Consider the following 16,604-nt stretch of genomic DNA (forward strand, 5'->3'; position numbering starts at 1 on the left):
TTTTCATGCACAAGTTCGAGCGGGACTTCTTCACTGCACAGGACCTCCAACCAACGCTATACACCAGATAGATCGACGACATTTTCTTTCTATGGACCCACGGCGAAGAATCACTAAAGAGACTACACGATAACATCAACAAGTTCCATCCCACCATCAAGCTCACCATGGACTACTCCTCAGAATCAGTTTCTTTCTTGGACACACGAATCTCCATCAAAGACGGGCAGCTCAGCACCTCACTCTACCGCAAGCCCACGGACAACCTCACGATGCTCCACTTTTCCAGCTTCCACCCTAACCACGTCAAAGAGGCCATCCCCTATGGACAGGCCCTGCGAATACACAGGGTCTGCTCAGACGAGGAGGAACGCGATGGACACCTACAGACGCTGAAAGACGCCCTCGTAAGAACGGGATATGACGCTCAACTCATCGATCGACAGTTCCGACGGGCCACAGCGAGAAATCGCATAGACCTCCTCAGAAGACTAACACGGGACGCAACCAACAGAGTACCCTTCGTCGTCCAGTACTTCCCCGGAGCGGAGAAACTACGCCATGTTCTCCGCAGCCTTCAACATGTCATCAATGACGACGAACACCTCGCTATGGCCATCCCCACACCTCCACTACTCGCCTTTAAACAGCCACCCAACCTCAAACAGACTATCGTTCGCAGCAAATTACCCAGCTTTCAGGAGAACAGCGTCCACGACACCACACAACCCTGCCACGGTAACCTCTGCAAGACATGCCAGATCATCGACACAGATACCACCATCACACGAGAGGACACCACCCACCAGGTGCACGGTTCATACTCCTGTGACTCGGCCAACGTTGTCTACCTCATACGTTGCAGGAAAGGATGCCCCAGAGCATGGTACATTGGCGAGACCATGCAGACGCTGCGACAACGGATGAACGGACACCGCGCAACAATCGCCAAACAGGAGGGTTCCCTCCCAGTCGGGGAACACTTCAGCAGTCAGGGACATTCAGCCACCGACCTTCGGGTAAGCGTACTCCAAGGCGGCTTTCGAGACACACGACAACGCAAAATCGTCGAGCAGAAATTGATAGCCAAGTTCCGCACCCATGAGGACGGCCTCAACTGGGATCTTGGGTTCATGTCACGCTACACGTAACCCCACCAGCGAACAAAAGCTATCTGTTTTTAATATAACGGGTCATTTGTTGGCTTTCTCTGCCTTCCGGATGTTTCTGCCTCTCTTTTTTTTTCTGTTTTTTTTTGTTGACTGTATATTCGGGGGCTCTGTAGGTAACACCTCTCTGTCTGAACACTGTGATTGCCTTGGCAACGGGCAGTTGCAAAGACTATCTGTAATCACCATGTATTGTTCTGTGATTTATAAATGCGTAGGCTTCGAGGAGTTCCTGACATTTACCTGAGGAAGGAGGAAGCCTCCGAAAGCTTGTAAATTTCAAATAAAATCGTTGGACTATAACTTGGTGTTGTAAAATTGTTTATAATTCACTTTGGTAGGAAGAATAGAAAAACAGAATATTTTTAAATGGTGAGAAATTATTAAATGTTGGTGTTCAGAGAGACTTGAGTGTCCTCGTACAAGAAACACAAAAAGTTAGAATGCAGGTACAGCAAGCAATTAGGAATACTAATGGCATGTTGGCCTTTATTGCAAGGTGGTTGGAGTACAAGAGTAAGGAAGTTTTACTACGGTTGTACTGGGCATTGGTGAGTATTGCGTACTGTTTTGGTCTCCTTATCTAAGGAAGGGTATACTTGCCTTAGAGACGGTGCAACAAAGGTTCACTAGATTAATTCCTGGAATGAGAGGGTTGTCCTATGAAGAGAGGTTGAGTGGAATGGGCCTATACTCTCTAGAGTTTAGAAGAATGAGAGGTGATCTCATTGAAACATATAAGATTCTGAGGAGGCTTGACAGGGTAGATGCTGAGAGATTGTTTCCCCTGGCTAGAGAGTCTAGAACTAAGGGGCATAATCGCAGGGTTCGGGGTTAGCCATTCAAGACTGAGATGTGGAAGAATTTCTTCCCTCAGAAGGTTGTGAATCTTTGGAATTCTCTACCCCAGAGAGCTATGGATGCTAAGTCAGTGAATATATTCAAGGCTGAGATGGATAGATTTTTGGACCCTAGGGGAATCAAGGGATATGGGGATCGGGAGGGAAAGTGGAGTTGAGGTTGAAGATCAGCCATGATCTGATTGAATGGCGGAGCAGGCTCGAGGGGCTGCATGGCCTACTCCTACTTCTGTTTCTTCTGTTTTTAAAAGTTCCCTTTAGGTTATTATTTTATCCTTTTTTCTGAGAAGAAAAAAATAATCAATTAAGGAGGTAAGGGGAAGACATATTTCACTATATTAACAAAACATGTATTCTGTGTTTTCATAAATTTTCTCTATTCCTTTCCTGGATCTGATTTCATGGTGCTGGCAACCCACTAGTACCTGTCCCTAGTAAACATTTTTTCATGTGACAGCAGTACATTCAATCATGGAGTCAGATGGCAACCGCAATGAATTCGCCCTCACCTGATCACCACACACAAGCACCTCCCAGCAGAGGTCATGGGATAGTGATCAAGAGCAGGAACCCAGCTGATCCCCTGTCTCCTGGAATCAAGAGATATGGGGATCTGGCGGGAAAGTGAAGTTGAGGTTGAAGATCAGCTATGATCTTATTAAATGGTGGTGCAGGTTCGAGGGGCGGTATGGCCTACTCCTGCTCCTATTTCTTATGTTCTCCCTTGCCTAAACATACTGAGGCCAATTGTAGCATCCTTACCACCTAGCTGCAATCTGATTTTTAATCAAATCTTCATCTGAAAAGTGGAAAGTTACTGTGATCATTTTATTTGTTTTCTTAGTCGAGGTTTTTGTAGTTAAACAGGAATCAGTGTGTTTGAAACGGCAAACAGCTATTTGACAGTAAACTGATATCTTGGAGCCATGTGGTAGGTGCGCGGAACGGGACGGAACGTTTTTTTGTAGATGCGGATCTCCACCCGGAGCTTTTGAGGGGCGCGTACCGTAAGCGAGTGTCCCTTGCCCTTGAATAGCCGTCCCCGTCGGATACCTGGTAACGAAGTGACCGTTGGGGAAGCGGTTGGTGCGGGGAAATGGGTTTCCTGCCGGTCGAGGCCAAGGTTCTGCCGCCGCCGGGGATCGTCAACAGGAACAGCGTGTGGTTGGGGGTCATCGGCTGGACCACCGCGGTGCTGCAGAACGGGGTCAACCGGCGGCCGGTGCTCAAAGCCGGTGAGTAAAGGTCAGGAAAACCCGGCGGGGACCTGAAGCTGCGGGCCCGGCCCAACAGTCACCTTCAAACACAGAAAAGGGGCTAGGGAATGGCATTTTATTCAGAGTTATTCCCCCCCCCCCCTCCTCCCATTTTATAGTGAATACAATCAATAGAAAGATAATAAAGGTCAGCTAAAAGTCAACATGTATATATACCACCTTTCACCTAAAACAAAAAAGTCCCCCCCCACTCATTTTGTTGCGAGCAGTCTATCTGAAAAGGAATTTCACATCGTTCACCTGACGAAGGAGGAAGCCTCCGAAAGCTTGTGAATTTAAAATAAAATTGCTGGACTATAACTTGGTGTTGTAAAATTGTTTACAATTGTCAACCCCAGTCCATCACCGGCATCTCCACATCATATCTGAAAAGGATGCTTGTTGTTCAGAGACCTGCCCTCGTCGTAATATTTACTTTAAAAAACCCTGTAACTTGCATCAGTTTCTTTGGCCTATAACTGTTTCATATTACAATAGTTCATGTACATTTTCTTAATTGCATGTGTTGTATATGCAGATTTATTTAATGTCGCATTTTTAAAAAAAATACTGAAAAGGTCAATTATTTGCAATGTGCAGACCTGATTGACACATGAATCAATATGTCTAACTTCTGACCTTAATCACTTTTTTTAGATAAGGAAGCTAGTCACCAAATGCTGGGTATTTATGACCTACAGATTTAGCAATCTGCAAAGTTCTCTGACAAAGAAATAATTAAACTCTGGCTGATCTGAATCTGTGTTCTACAGTTGGACTTGTGGCTTTAAAAAGACACAGCTGCACCTTAGTAGTAGAATATTGCATTATGCATTACACAGTAGAATACTCCTGTCCTTATAAAACAATATATCACCTGATTTACAGTGAGTAATTATAGGATTGATCTGCATTCATTTCTGACATATTCACCTTGTTACAGAAAATATAATAGTTTTTGTATATGCTTTGTGCAAACACATTTCAACTTTGTGAAAAAATAAACAAAATAAGCATCATTTCACTTTTAAGGCATTTCTGAAAATTGATTATAAAGGACACCCAGGAATGAGTTCTGGACTGTAATCTAATGGAAGGTGCTTGCTGCTGTGTTGAAATTGTAATGCTTCAAAAAAAAATCACCATAACCTCTTCAGTCTATTATTGCCTTGTATTATTCTACAGCCTCAACTGTGAGATGTTCATTCTCTCTTTTTGTACTGTCAGCAGCTATCTTGGTATCTTTCAATGGAATTAATAATAGGATTTGAGATTGTGGCATAATTGCTACAGCTTTATTGAAGAAATAATTTGGAGTCAGTTACTGGGAAATTCTGTGACTAGTATATATTACATGCATTTTTTGTTAGAATGGCATTAGTTTTCTATAATTTTGCACATTTGATGCTGGGTTAAATTGTTTACTTTCCTTTAGTAGATGTTTAGTTTTAAATTGAGAAACCTAACAGATCCAAAACCTATTGTGGAGGCCATTACCAAGATTGAAAAGAATAGGAAATAAAACACAGTGATGGCCAGTGTGAGTTTTAAAAGCTTGTAAATTGTAAGAGGAAGGCAATCTGAGGAAGGTAAAAGTTTGACAGTTTTAAGGTTCTGAGAAAGAATAAGTTAAGAGTACAAAACAGTGCAATGAGTCTTGATTTCAACTTTGTGAAGGAGTAGGGAGGAGGAAGAGTGTAGAACTGAGTATTTGGACCATGAGAGGAACAAGGCAGGAATATTCAGAGGAGAAATTATCATAGTGTCAATTAAAATAAAAGTCAAGAATGTTTGTGATAATGAGGTTGGAGGCTAGAGAGAAAAGGAGTACCTTTTGGATGACAAGCTTTTTCTTAATTACTCTCTAGGAGTGCAGAGAGAAGTTAGATTAATTGATGATCTGTGCAGTTACATACCCAAATGTTTCTCATGATTGAAAATTACTTGAATGTGTATAGTGTGCAAAAAAGGAATGATTTGCAGAAATGTTGAATGTCTGTTGGTTTTTTACCTTTGGTACTTGCTTACACTCTGACCTTAAACCAGTCAGACTGGTTACATCTGTAATTCATTCCTGCTATTGCCTGTACGATGTCAAGACAGAGATTTAATCCTTGAAATGCCACTGAACTGTGATCTTGTCCAGGTGCAATCAGACTGCTTGTGTTCCAATTAAAGCTAACCCTTTGAATGACAATGATCCTCCTTATGGAAATAGCATCAAAGGTTGGCCTGGTTGCAACTAAGATGCAACTAAGATGCAACTATGTCAAAGTTCAGCATCCATTGGCTGAAAATGTGGCTTTTGGAATTGATTTGTTCCCAAAATGGATGGTGAACCCCAGAAGACAGAGGAAAAACGAAGTACATTTCTTCTGAGAAGTACTTAAGTCCTGCAAGAGGAATACAAAGGGATACTGGATATTGGAAGTCTCTATACATACATGGTACACGATTCTGTTTTCTAAAGAACAAAAGCTACGTCTTATCAATTTTTGTTGCGATCTGAGGAGAATAATTGGGGTTTACAGGTGTGTGATTAAATAGATAGTCAGTTGCAGCAGCACATTGTGAATGACTAGCTTTAAAGAGGCTGTACATGTGAAGCATGGTAAAAGGTCTGTGAAACTTCGGTGACCAGATGGGTTCACAGATGAAAGGGCACACACATGGTGTGTTCGTATCATACCCATTTTTAGGCAGACCTGTGCCAAAAAAATCCTTCGTTGTAATGGGAATGCCTGTGGAGTAAAGACCAGATGTTGCTTATTTTCTTGCTTTAGGTCACATTTTGTCATCTTATTCTGAATAATAGGACAAATAAAACCTCTCCTTACTTTTCTTGCAGGTCTGCACCGCCAGGTTCTTTTTCTAAGTGTTGGATGGTTTGTTGGCTATTATCTCACCAAGCTAGAAAATTACAAGACTGCCAAAGTAGACAAAGATATGATGGACTATATCCAGCTCCACCCAGATGACTTTCCTGTAAAAGGTATGTAATTCATTGAGTACAATCTAAAGAAGCAGAAAATATATAGGCTGTAAAGGGATATTTACTTTTTAAGTAGGTGTTGAACTACTACTTATAATGCATTCTGCAGTGTCACATGTGAAAGTTTTATAATGAAGCAATACAGGGACTAAGCAGAAAGAGCTGCCAGATTAATCAATTGCATTATGGACGAGCTTAATCTGTCCTCATCCAATGTTGAGAAATGCTCATATCCAGTAGGGGTCACCGGATAATAAATTATTTTTTTATTCGTTCATGGGATGTGGGCATCGCTGGCGAGGCCGGCATTTATTGCCCATCCCTAATTGCCCTTGAGAAGGTGGTGGTGAGCCGCCTTCTTGAACCGCTGCAGTCCATGTGGTGAAGGTTCTCCCACTGTGCTGTTAGGTGGGGAGTTCCGGGATTTTGACCCAGCGACGATGAAGGAACGGCGATATATTTCCAAGTCGGGATGGTGTGTGACTTGGAGGGGAACATGCAGGTGGTGGTGTTCCCATGTGCCTGCTGCTCTTGCCCTTCTAGGTGGTAGAGGTCGCGGGTTTGGGAGGTGCTGTCGAAGAAGCCTTGGCGAGTTGCTGCAGTGCATCCTGTGGATGGTACACACTGCAGCCACAGTCCGCCGGTGGTGAAGGGAAAGAATGTTTAGGGTGGTGGATGGGGTGCCAATCAAGCGGGCTGCTTTGTCCTGGATGGTGTCGAGCTTCTTGAGTGTTGTTGGAGCTGCACTCATCCAGGCAAGTGGAGAGTATTCCATCACACTTCTGACTTGTGCCTTATAGATGGTGGAAAGGCTTTGGGGAGTCAGGAGGTGAGTCACTCGCCTCAGAATACCTAGCCTCTTACCTGTTCTTGTAGCCACAGTATTTATGTGGCTGGTCCAGTTAAGTATCTGGTCAATGGTGACCCCCAGGATGTTGATGGTGGGGGATTCGGCGATAGTAATGCCGTTGAACGTCAAGGGGAGGTGGTTAGACTCTCTCTTGTTGGAGATGGTCATTGCCTGGCACTTGTCTGGCGCGAATGTTACTTGCCACTTATGAGCCCAAGCCTGAATGTTGTCCAGGTCTTGCTGCATGTGGGCTCGGACTGCTTCGTTATTTGAGGGGTTGCAAATGGAACTGAACACTGTGCAATCATCAGCGAACATCCCCATTTCTGACATTATGATGGAGGGAAGGTCATTGATGAAGCAGCTGAAGATGGTTGGGCCTAGAACACCGCCCTGAGGAACTCCTGCAGCAATGTCCTGGGGCTGAGATGATTGGCCTCCAACAATCACTACCATCTTCCTTTGTGCTAGGTATGACTCCAGCCACTGGAGAGTTTTCCCCCTGAATCCCATTGACTTCAATTTCACTAGGGCTCCTTGGTGCCACACTCGGTCAAATGTTGCCTTGATGTCAAGGGCAGTCACTCTCACCTCACCTCTGGAATTCAGCTCTTTTGTCCACGTTTGGACCAAGGCTGTAATGAGGACTGGAGCCAAGTGGTCCTGGCGGAACCCAAACTGAGCATTGGTGAGCAGGTTATTGGTGAGTAAGTGCCGCTTGATAGCACTGTCGGCGACACCTTCCATCACTTTGCTGATGATTGAGAGTAGTCTGATGGGGCGGTAATTGGCCTGATTGGATTTGTCCTGCTTTTTGTACAGGACATACCTGGGCAATTTTCTACATTGTCGGGTAGATGCCAGTGTTGTAGCTGTACTGGAGCAGTTTGGCTAGAGGCGCAGCTAGTTCTGGAGCACCAGCCTTCAGCACTACAGCCAGGATGTTGTTGGGGCCCATAGCCTTTGCTGTATCCAGTGCACTCAGCTGTTTCTTGATATCATGTGGAGTGAATCGACAATTTACATTTATATAATGTAGAAAAATGTCCCAAGGCACTTGATTAGGAATTCTGGCTGAATTTTCTCTTCTAAACCCAGGGGACATGAGGCCATTTATAGTGTCCCTGCTGCTGCTGCTGCCCTGGCTGAGATCAGCTAACTCAACATAGACTGGGAATTGAATCTGGTACCTTCTGGTCTGAATGGCTCAGCTACTCACAAATTAACTTTGATGGTGCTTCCTAAGTTTGTATCAGAAATCCCATCTCTGTAGAATTCTGGCTTTATTTTTTTAAAAAGCCTGCAACATCATGTTAAAAAAGAAAACAAAAACTTGGGCCAGAATTTTCTGAAAACTCTCTGGTGGCGCCTTGCTGCTTGTGGGAACGCTGTTGCAGGACGGTGCTGGTGTGTTGCTGCCAGTATGGCCCAGGGAGTGCTTTTCATCGACGTTATGGTTTTGATTAGACTACTCAGCAGACGGCTCAACTAAATGCATAGTTTAGTTCTGGGCACAGGACTTGAAGGTTGGGATAAAGGGGATTAAAAACAGAATTTGCTTTGTGATAATGTTAAAAATATGCTATGAATCAAAAGTAATTAATAAAATGTTAGACAGTAAATTACTACAATACCTGAGGAGGTGATTATTGAAAATATATACGGGAAGCTGATCGTTTTTCATTGAAGTGCCACCTAGCAAGCCCATTAATGAAATTGCAAAGTGAAATGCAGATTATGCTGCATGTACATTGATTTTTTTTTCCCCATGAAAAATTTGAAATTCACAAGTGAAGCAATGTGGACGTAACTTCCAATACCTTTCTTCTGGGCATGTCTTGCTAATAAAAATTGAGTAAATGACACGTCTGCGCAGTAGCACTGCTTCAGAACTCCTTGGATCGCCACTATCATTGCTGTGGCGTGTGATGATGAATTTCCCAGCAAATCTTGGCTTTGGATCTGTGCTGGAAGATAGGGGCAAACTGCGATCTTACTTGTGGCGATCGTCTCCAATACTGCCATTGCAACAAATTCCCAGCCTTAAACTGGGGTTGCCACAATGGGTTAGGGTACCATCCTTTCCTCTGACTCCTCGGTTCAGATCTAAAGTTTTTTTTTATTCGTTCATGGGATGTGGGCGTCGCTGGCGAGGCCAGCATTTATTGCCCATCCCTAATTGCCCTTGAGAAGGTGGTGGTGAGCCGCCGCCTTGAACCGCTGCAGTCCGTGTGGTGACGGTTCTCCCACAGTGCTGTTAGGACTGGAGTTCCAGGATTTTGACCCAGCGACGATGAAGGAACGGCGATATATTTCCAAGTCGGGATGGTGTGTGACTTGGAGGGGAACGTGCAGGTGGTGTTGTTCCCATGTGTCTGCTGCTCTTGTCCTTCTAGGTGGTAGAGGTCGCGGGTTTGGGAGGTGCTGTCGAAGAAGCCTTGGCGAGTTGCTGCAGTGTTTATACAGGAGCAGTGCTGGGTGGAAAGTACCTCCCAATGTGATTTATTTTATTTTAGCCCACCAGCCATCCTTGTGGCCCGAGTGAGATTGCCAGTTTCAGGAACTAGATCAAAACTGTTGAATATTTATTTCACTCTGGAATTTTACAGCCAGTAGAGAAAGGAAACCTTGACTCTCATCAGTCTAGACTGGATTTGGACTAAGTCCAGTGGTGAAAGGACAGTTATCTAGAAATTACTGTTGCTCATATTGGTACATAAACACTAAGTGCTTTCATATGACATCCCTTTGCCTGCTGTTATAACTGAGGAGTTAGCCTGTTTAAAATAGGATAATGCGTTGGAGGGTAATGTCTCAGTTAAAATAGTAGGCAGAGGAATGTCATGCTTAGTCATCAACAGCAATTTCCAGGCTAGAGTGTTAACTCCCACTGAGACATTCAATCCCAAGAACTACAACTTCTACTTTGGGTCTGCTAGTAGATCATAGCGCTATGAAATTATTGGTTTGTTTAATTTTTAAGTATGATTGATTTTCTCATTTATATGTTTCTTTTGCAGAAAAAAAGACATATGCCAAGATTCTGGAGGATTTTCATCCAATTCGCTAAACTATGCAACGGTATCTTATAGTTGACCATGTTGGGTAATCTTTATAACTCACACAACTGTCTAGCAGCTGATGTATAAAAATACAGTACTGTGTACTCGTGGTCTTTCTCATTGTAAATTGCTTCTGTAATAAATTATATGAAATAATTATTCATGCTGTTTTATTTAATCCCGATATTAAAATGCAATTTGGTGCAAAGTGCAACATCTTTTAAACCAATCAGGCCAATGTCCTGAAATGAAGCAGGTGGTCATTGGTCTCCACGCCCTCAGACTGATGTAGAAATTTGAGACAGAGAGTAAATAGATTATTGCAATGCAGGTTAGATAACCTTTGAGGGAAAATTGGCTGGAATGAAATACTGTAATCCTAGAAACTCAAACAATCTATTTCTTTTAAATGATAAAATGCATTCATGGGTGAAATGTCAACTTCAGTTTCGTGGAGCATCCTCCGGCCAAACAAGCAAATTAAAGGACTTCTCTGTGGTATCTTACTTTATAGTTGGACTGTTTAATATTTTGTAAGAAAGATTAAATGTTGTCATTTATAGAAAAATAAAATTCCTATATGTTATAGTGGTGCAATGGCACTGGGTTTTATAGAACTAAGAATCAATAATTATGGCGTATGATGAATTAAGGTTTATTCTCCACTGTGCTCAGTTTTTAATCTGAGCTCAGTTGATTGGGGTGGTGCTGAGCAGAAGCTCTGGCATTGCCCTATAGGGAGAGTGAAAATCAGGTATAATTAGTACCTTTTAGCAGCTGGCTACGGAAGGGACACCAACCGTGTTCCCCTCGGTAGTGAAACTGTGAACATCAAGTAGAATTTGCTTCTTTTATTATATCTTGTGTTCAATGTAGAAGCCCACGCCTCGCATGAATTGAAGCAAAACTTTACAAAGTAATCTGATGTAGCATACCATGGGTGAACAGTAGAACTGTTTGCCAGGGTTGATTTTCTGAATATGCACTCTCAGTGCAGAGCCTTTCCCACCAGAGGTGTGTATTGGAAAATTACAGCCACGGTCCCCACAATTTTCTGTCTGGAAAATTGTTGAGAATGGGCTTGCAACTTGCAAACTGTGCTCTCTCTGAGCAGTGAGGTTTCGTGCTGGGATGTGCATTTGGAAAACTGGCCCAGTCGTATTGATAGTTACAGGTGGATTCCCACAGTGCACCTACTTCAGAAGATTTTTTTTAAATTGTTTTCAGGATGTGGGCGCCATGACATTCATTTTAAAAGGCATTCAGAACCAATCACATAGTGTGGACTGGGTCATGTGTAGGCTAAATTAGGTAGGGGTGGGAAACAGTTGGGTTTTTATGACTCAAATTCTGGCAGCTTGCATTGTCTTATTTTTCTGATGCCAGCCCACAAATTGCCAGATTCATTGAATTTAATTCCATAACCTGCCATGCTGGGATTTGAGCTCACGACCTGTGGGTTTCTAGTCCAGTACCATATCCACTATACCATACTCACAAGATGATTAAAATCAGTGGTGCCAGATGCTTTCTTAGAAAACTACCTAACTGGTTTATTTACAGACGCAGCAATAACAGCAAGTTGTTGAAGTCAACTCATAACACAGCAGCTTTGAACTAAGTCATTAAAGGATAAACAGACAGATCAGTCAGTTACGTTCCTTTGAATGGCTTTCTTTCCAAATCTTTCAAACAAAAGATAGGCAAACACTTAGAAGGGGTCCAGTCTTTCTCAGAATTCCACAGGAGCTACATTTTACCTTGACATCTTTTGTGGCTAAATCAAATGTGTCTGACCTTCATGCCCATCAATCCTTTTGAAATCCATTATTGCCTTTGAGAAGACAACCTGCAAGACAAATAATGAAGAGCAAGCTTCAAAATGGGTATATAAAAGAATACCAGTGGCCACTTATGTCTGACAAGAGCTGCCTATGTTTGGGTTCTCCATTAGATTATGTTGTGCTCCAATGTTCTGTTAATGGAATGCTAACACTTGGATTTTCCTAGAGGCACAAGGTTGTTGGTAATGGGCAGCATTGACTTGATTGGCTTCTTCCATGCAATGCCAAAACAATAAAGGCAATTTTCCAACATGTAGTTGCAGAAGCCATTTTGAGGATGGTATCTTTCTTTGTAACAACTTTCTCTGTAGTTCTTTTAAAGAGAAACCCCATAGGCTAGGGGATAAAATTCACCACTTTTGTCACTGGTGGGTCATGACTTACAATAAAAAATTGTGACAAGAAACTGGGCATCTGTAGAATTACAGAAATGGAGATTTTAAACATCAGGTAAGAGTAAGGAACCCTATACTCTGTAAAGTACTGAGATTCATTAACCTTATTCCTGAGCATTTCACTCAAATTGTGAACTGAAGTAGAGGTAGTGAAAGGTGATGGGAGAATATGTACTTCGGTGGAATATATACAATTTAGATCTGTTGTGTGCGATATGAATTTAATGCTGATCTTTGATGTGAATGTTTGGATATGATTTTATATTCACGAGGTAGTCCAGTTGCTAAATTGTCACACTCCTTCCTCAGATTCCTGCTGCTCTGCTTGATATTACATCTAGTGAAGAGTGCAATTTTCAGTGAAGTAGAAATATAAAATGTATCAGTGACAAATGTTTATTGTACTGTTAAGTGTGCACCCCACACCATTCTAGTCTTTCAGTTTCAGGGAAATTGGATTTCTTGGCTGCTGATTTTTTTCATTGGAAATATAAATGTTTCCTGTTGTTGGGATAAGCATGAAGGTGGCACTAATAGCCAAGACTGTTGCTTTTTTTTTGGTCATTAAAAGTAATGAACAGAATAATCTGTTGTGAAACCTAATTGTTCTTTGCTGGTGCATCTTCTATGCATTTTGCTAACACTGCACAAGAGCAGCCCAGGGTTTGGCGCAAGGTTTTTTTTTCCAATTCTTTTGGAAGAGCGACACCGTCCTGCTCCTGCTAGTCCTCCCAAGGCATAGTCAAGGTTAGGAACTCGCAGTGTAAAGTTATGAATATGAGCCTGACATCTCCAGGACTGATGCCCCAATGCACTTGGTGCCCTGCTGGGTAAAGAATAGGGGTACACTTTCTGCCCATTGACTATGTGGAAAGAAACTGGGCATCTCTAGAACTACAGAAATGGAGATTTTAAACATCAGGTACGAGTAAGGAATCCTATATGTAAAGTACTGAGATGGAACCTAGCCTGCTATTTTTACTTTTTCCCTAAACTTGACAAGTGTCTTGGAAAAAAAGATAACTGGACACATCCATCTGCTGTACTATAAAATGTACATGAAGCATTTGCACCCATCATGACAACTATCCCATGGAAGTTCTGCATAAATAGTGTGAACTTTTCCCATGCTTGCAAGCATTAGTCAATATTTGGAATAATTTATTATTATAACAAGCTTTTTACTAACCAAGGAATAGAAATTAAGATTTTGGGATTAAAAGTACGAACACTCGTTGAAATTCCTGTTTCAGTGGATGGTTTAATTCATGCTTTAAAGACAGTGAGGGAAAATTATATGTTGCAACAGCACAGTTTCAGAAGTCGTGCTGTGTATCCTAATTTAGAAGATACTACAATTTAACTATAAACCGTTTTATTTTTGCCCCTAGTACACAGTCTATTTTTCTCTTCAGGAATGATATCATTGTACATTTATTATTTACATTTAAGTAAATCAGGTAAGTTTTTTTGGCCAAAATTTTAACGTGTAAGGTTTAGTTCCACGATAGGTTATTTTTGTTCATTTTTTCAACAAATACTTTAGCTTCATAGGATTTAAATAGTCCAGATTAACATTTTAAACATTGCATTGGTTCTGTTAATGCAAAATTGTACTTTCTCCTCAGACTATCATTGATTTTAAGCAGATCGCAGTATGGTGTAGTTAGTGTTTATAAGATCAGCAGTCGTATATTGCAAATATTTTTTTTAACTTCAAAATACACGTTTTCATAGAATTTAAAGATACACACAGTTCAATGTAAAAAACACAAATCCAAAGCAATACAGTTCAAAACAATACAATACAGATCCTACACAATACGATCCCATTATTACAAGTACATATCTTATAATGCATGGTGTACAATACAAAGATGTAAAGAATCTTACAACACCAGGTTATAGTCCAGACGATTTTGCGTTGTCGTGTGTCTCGAAGGCCGCGTTGGAGAACGCTTACCCGAAGATCGGTGGCTGAATGTCCTTGACTGCTGAAGTGTTCCCCGACTGGGAGGGAACCCTCCTGTCTGGCGATTGTTGCGCGGTGTCCGTTCATCCGTTGTCGCAGTGTCTGCATAGTCTCGCCAATGTACCATGCTCCAGGGCATCGTTTCCTGCAACGTATGAGGTAGACAACGTTGGCCGAGTCACAGGAGTATGAACCATGTACCTGGTGGATGGTGTCCTCTCGTGTGATCTGTGTCGATGATCTGGCATGTCTTGCAGAGGTTGCCGTGGCAGGGTTGTGTGGTGTCGTGGACGCTGTTCTCCTGAAAGCTGGATAATTTGCTGCGAACGATGGTCTGTTTGAGGTTGGGTGGCTGAAGGCGAGTAGTGGAGGTGTGGGGATGGCCTTAGCGAGGTGTTTGTCGTCATCGATGACATGTTGAAGGCTGCGGAGAACATGGCGTAGTTTCTCCGCTCGGGGGAAGTACTGCGACAACGGATGAACGGACACCGCTCATCGAGCAGAAATTGATAGCCAAGTTCCGCACCCATGAGGACGGCCTCAACCGGGACCTTGGGTTCATGTCACACCACACGTAACCCCACCAGCGAAAAAAAGTTATCTGTTTTTAATACAACGGGTCATTCTCTGTTTTTCTCTTCCTTTCGGATGTTTCTCCCTCTCTCTCTCTGTCTTTTGTTCTGGCTGTTTGTATATTCGGTGGTCCTGTAGGTAACACCTCTCTGTCTGAACACTTTGATCGCCTTGACAACGGGCAGTTGGAAAGATTATCTGTAATCACCAGGTATTGTTCTCTGACTATAAATGCGAAACGTTCAAGGAATTCCACTCACTCACCTGACGAAGGAGATAATCTCCGAAAGCTTGTGATTTTCAAATAAAATTGTTGGACTATAACCTGGTGTTGTAAGATTCTTTACATTTGTCAACCCCAGTCCATCACCGGCATCGCCACATCATGAATACAACGATGGGATGACCTAACACCTACAGCTGATCAAAAGAAAAGTGTCTCAGCATATTTTGCTCTGAAGTTAGCGTGAGAGACAGACTACTTGACTATGGAGACTCTGTTGGTCAGTCTTTGTATATTCCCCTCAGGTACACATAGAAGAGTGCCTCTAGATTCTCCTCGCTCTCTGAATTCAGGTGATTTTTCTTTTCTGATCATCCAAGGGTACTTTTTCTTAATAAAACCATAAGGAGACACTGGGTTGCTCCAGTGTCGTCAAACAAAAAACAAACAAGCAAAAGTGCCCCCTTTTTAGAGGGGCACAACTAATAAAGAACTAAACCATAAAACAAAGGAAATTTATAAAATTAAATAATATTATCACTCATGTCCAGTACACACTCCAGTCCCCGTGGTGCCCACCAATTGCGGAAGGCCTCCAGTGTACCCATGGATACTGCATGCACCGTGGTGCAAAACAATTCTGTTTGGTGGATGAGGAAATCAAGCTGCAGTTAAATGACACGTTTGTAACATGATTATAAAACAGAACAATGAAAGTTAGGTTTAGCAGCTCAACGAATCTTTGAGGGTTCAGTGGCATCATTTCTCCGCCCCCCCCCCCTCATAAGAAGTCTGAGTGTTCTACTGTTAAGGGAATTGATTCACACTGCCCTATATCTACTTGTACAGTTGCATAACCCAGGTATCTAACAATAGATCCCTTTGTGATCTGGTTTGGATACTTGTGCCTTTTGAACGTTTATTTCTTCAACCTCTCTGAAGGTGAACTGTGTTAACACTAGACAAGGAGAAGTTTGGTTCGAATCATAAGCTGCTTTATTCCACAGTAACATGAAACAAACAGTGTAATAGGCATGATCAGAGTCGCTTAGTTCAAATGGTACAACTTATATTCGCATAACAATGCAAAATAAAGAAAATGCACAAGGGTGAGTCGTGTTACTTAACATAAAAAGAATAATCCCCCTGCATCCTGTCCTATAGCCTAGTACAGAAGCACTGCCCCTGCAGTCCTCTGTCTTTTGTAACCTTTTGTTCTAGCCAATAATTATCCTTCAACAAAAAATAATTAATTGGCTATAAAAGACTTTGGGATATTCTGAGGATTGGAAGGTGCCATATAAATGCAATTTCTTTCTTTTTGCTGCCTGCCTGCCTGGACACCATCCTGCTTCAAAAAAGCCCCACTGCCTTTCTGGGTGTCCGTGTTCTGTTCTTAAAAGCCTCT

The 16,604-nt window shown here is 42.3% G+C and overlaps 1 protein-coding gene across 1 annotated transcript; it reads left to right on the plus strand.

Moving 5' to 3' along the window:
* The first annotated feature begins 3,006 nt into the window (after positions 1-3,006).
* ndufc2 (NADH:ubiquinone oxidoreductase subunit C2) lies at positions 3,007-10,348 on the plus strand. The gene is made up of 3 exons (XM_067985839.1): positions 3,007-3,264; positions 6,134-6,277; positions 10,148-10,348. The coding sequence occupies exons 1-3, from the start codon at positions 3,126-3,128 to the stop codon at positions 10,195-10,197; spliced, it is 333 nt and encodes a 110-aa protein (XP_067841940.1). The 5' UTR covers positions 3,007-3,125; the 3' UTR covers positions 10,198-10,348.
* The last annotated feature ends 6,256 nt before the right edge of the window (positions 10,349-16,604 follow it).

The sequence above is a fragment of the Heptranchias perlo genome, chromosome 6 (assembly GCF_035084215.1).
Source record: "Heptranchias perlo isolate sHepPer1 chromosome 6, sHepPer1.hap1, whole genome shotgun sequence".
In the NCBI taxonomy this organism is placed as follows: domain Eukaryota; kingdom Metazoa; phylum Chordata; class Chondrichthyes; order Hexanchiformes; family Hexanchidae; genus Heptranchias; species Heptranchias perlo.

Excerpts from the sequence above, each read along its gene's own strand:
- ndufc2 (XM_067985839.1), top strand. The coding sequence starts at position 3,126 with ATGGGTTTCCTGCCGGTCGAGGCCAAGGTTCTGCCGCCGCCGGGGATC. Across the intron at positions 3,265-6,133 it reads GCGGCCGGTGCTCAAAGCCG|GTCTGCACCGCCAGGTTCTT; the intron begins GTGAGTAAAGGT and ends CTTTTCTTGCAG. Across the intron at positions 6,278-10,147 it reads AGATGACTTTCCTGTAAAAG|AAAAAAAGACATATGCCAAG; the intron begins GTATGTAATTCA and ends TTTCTTTTGCAG.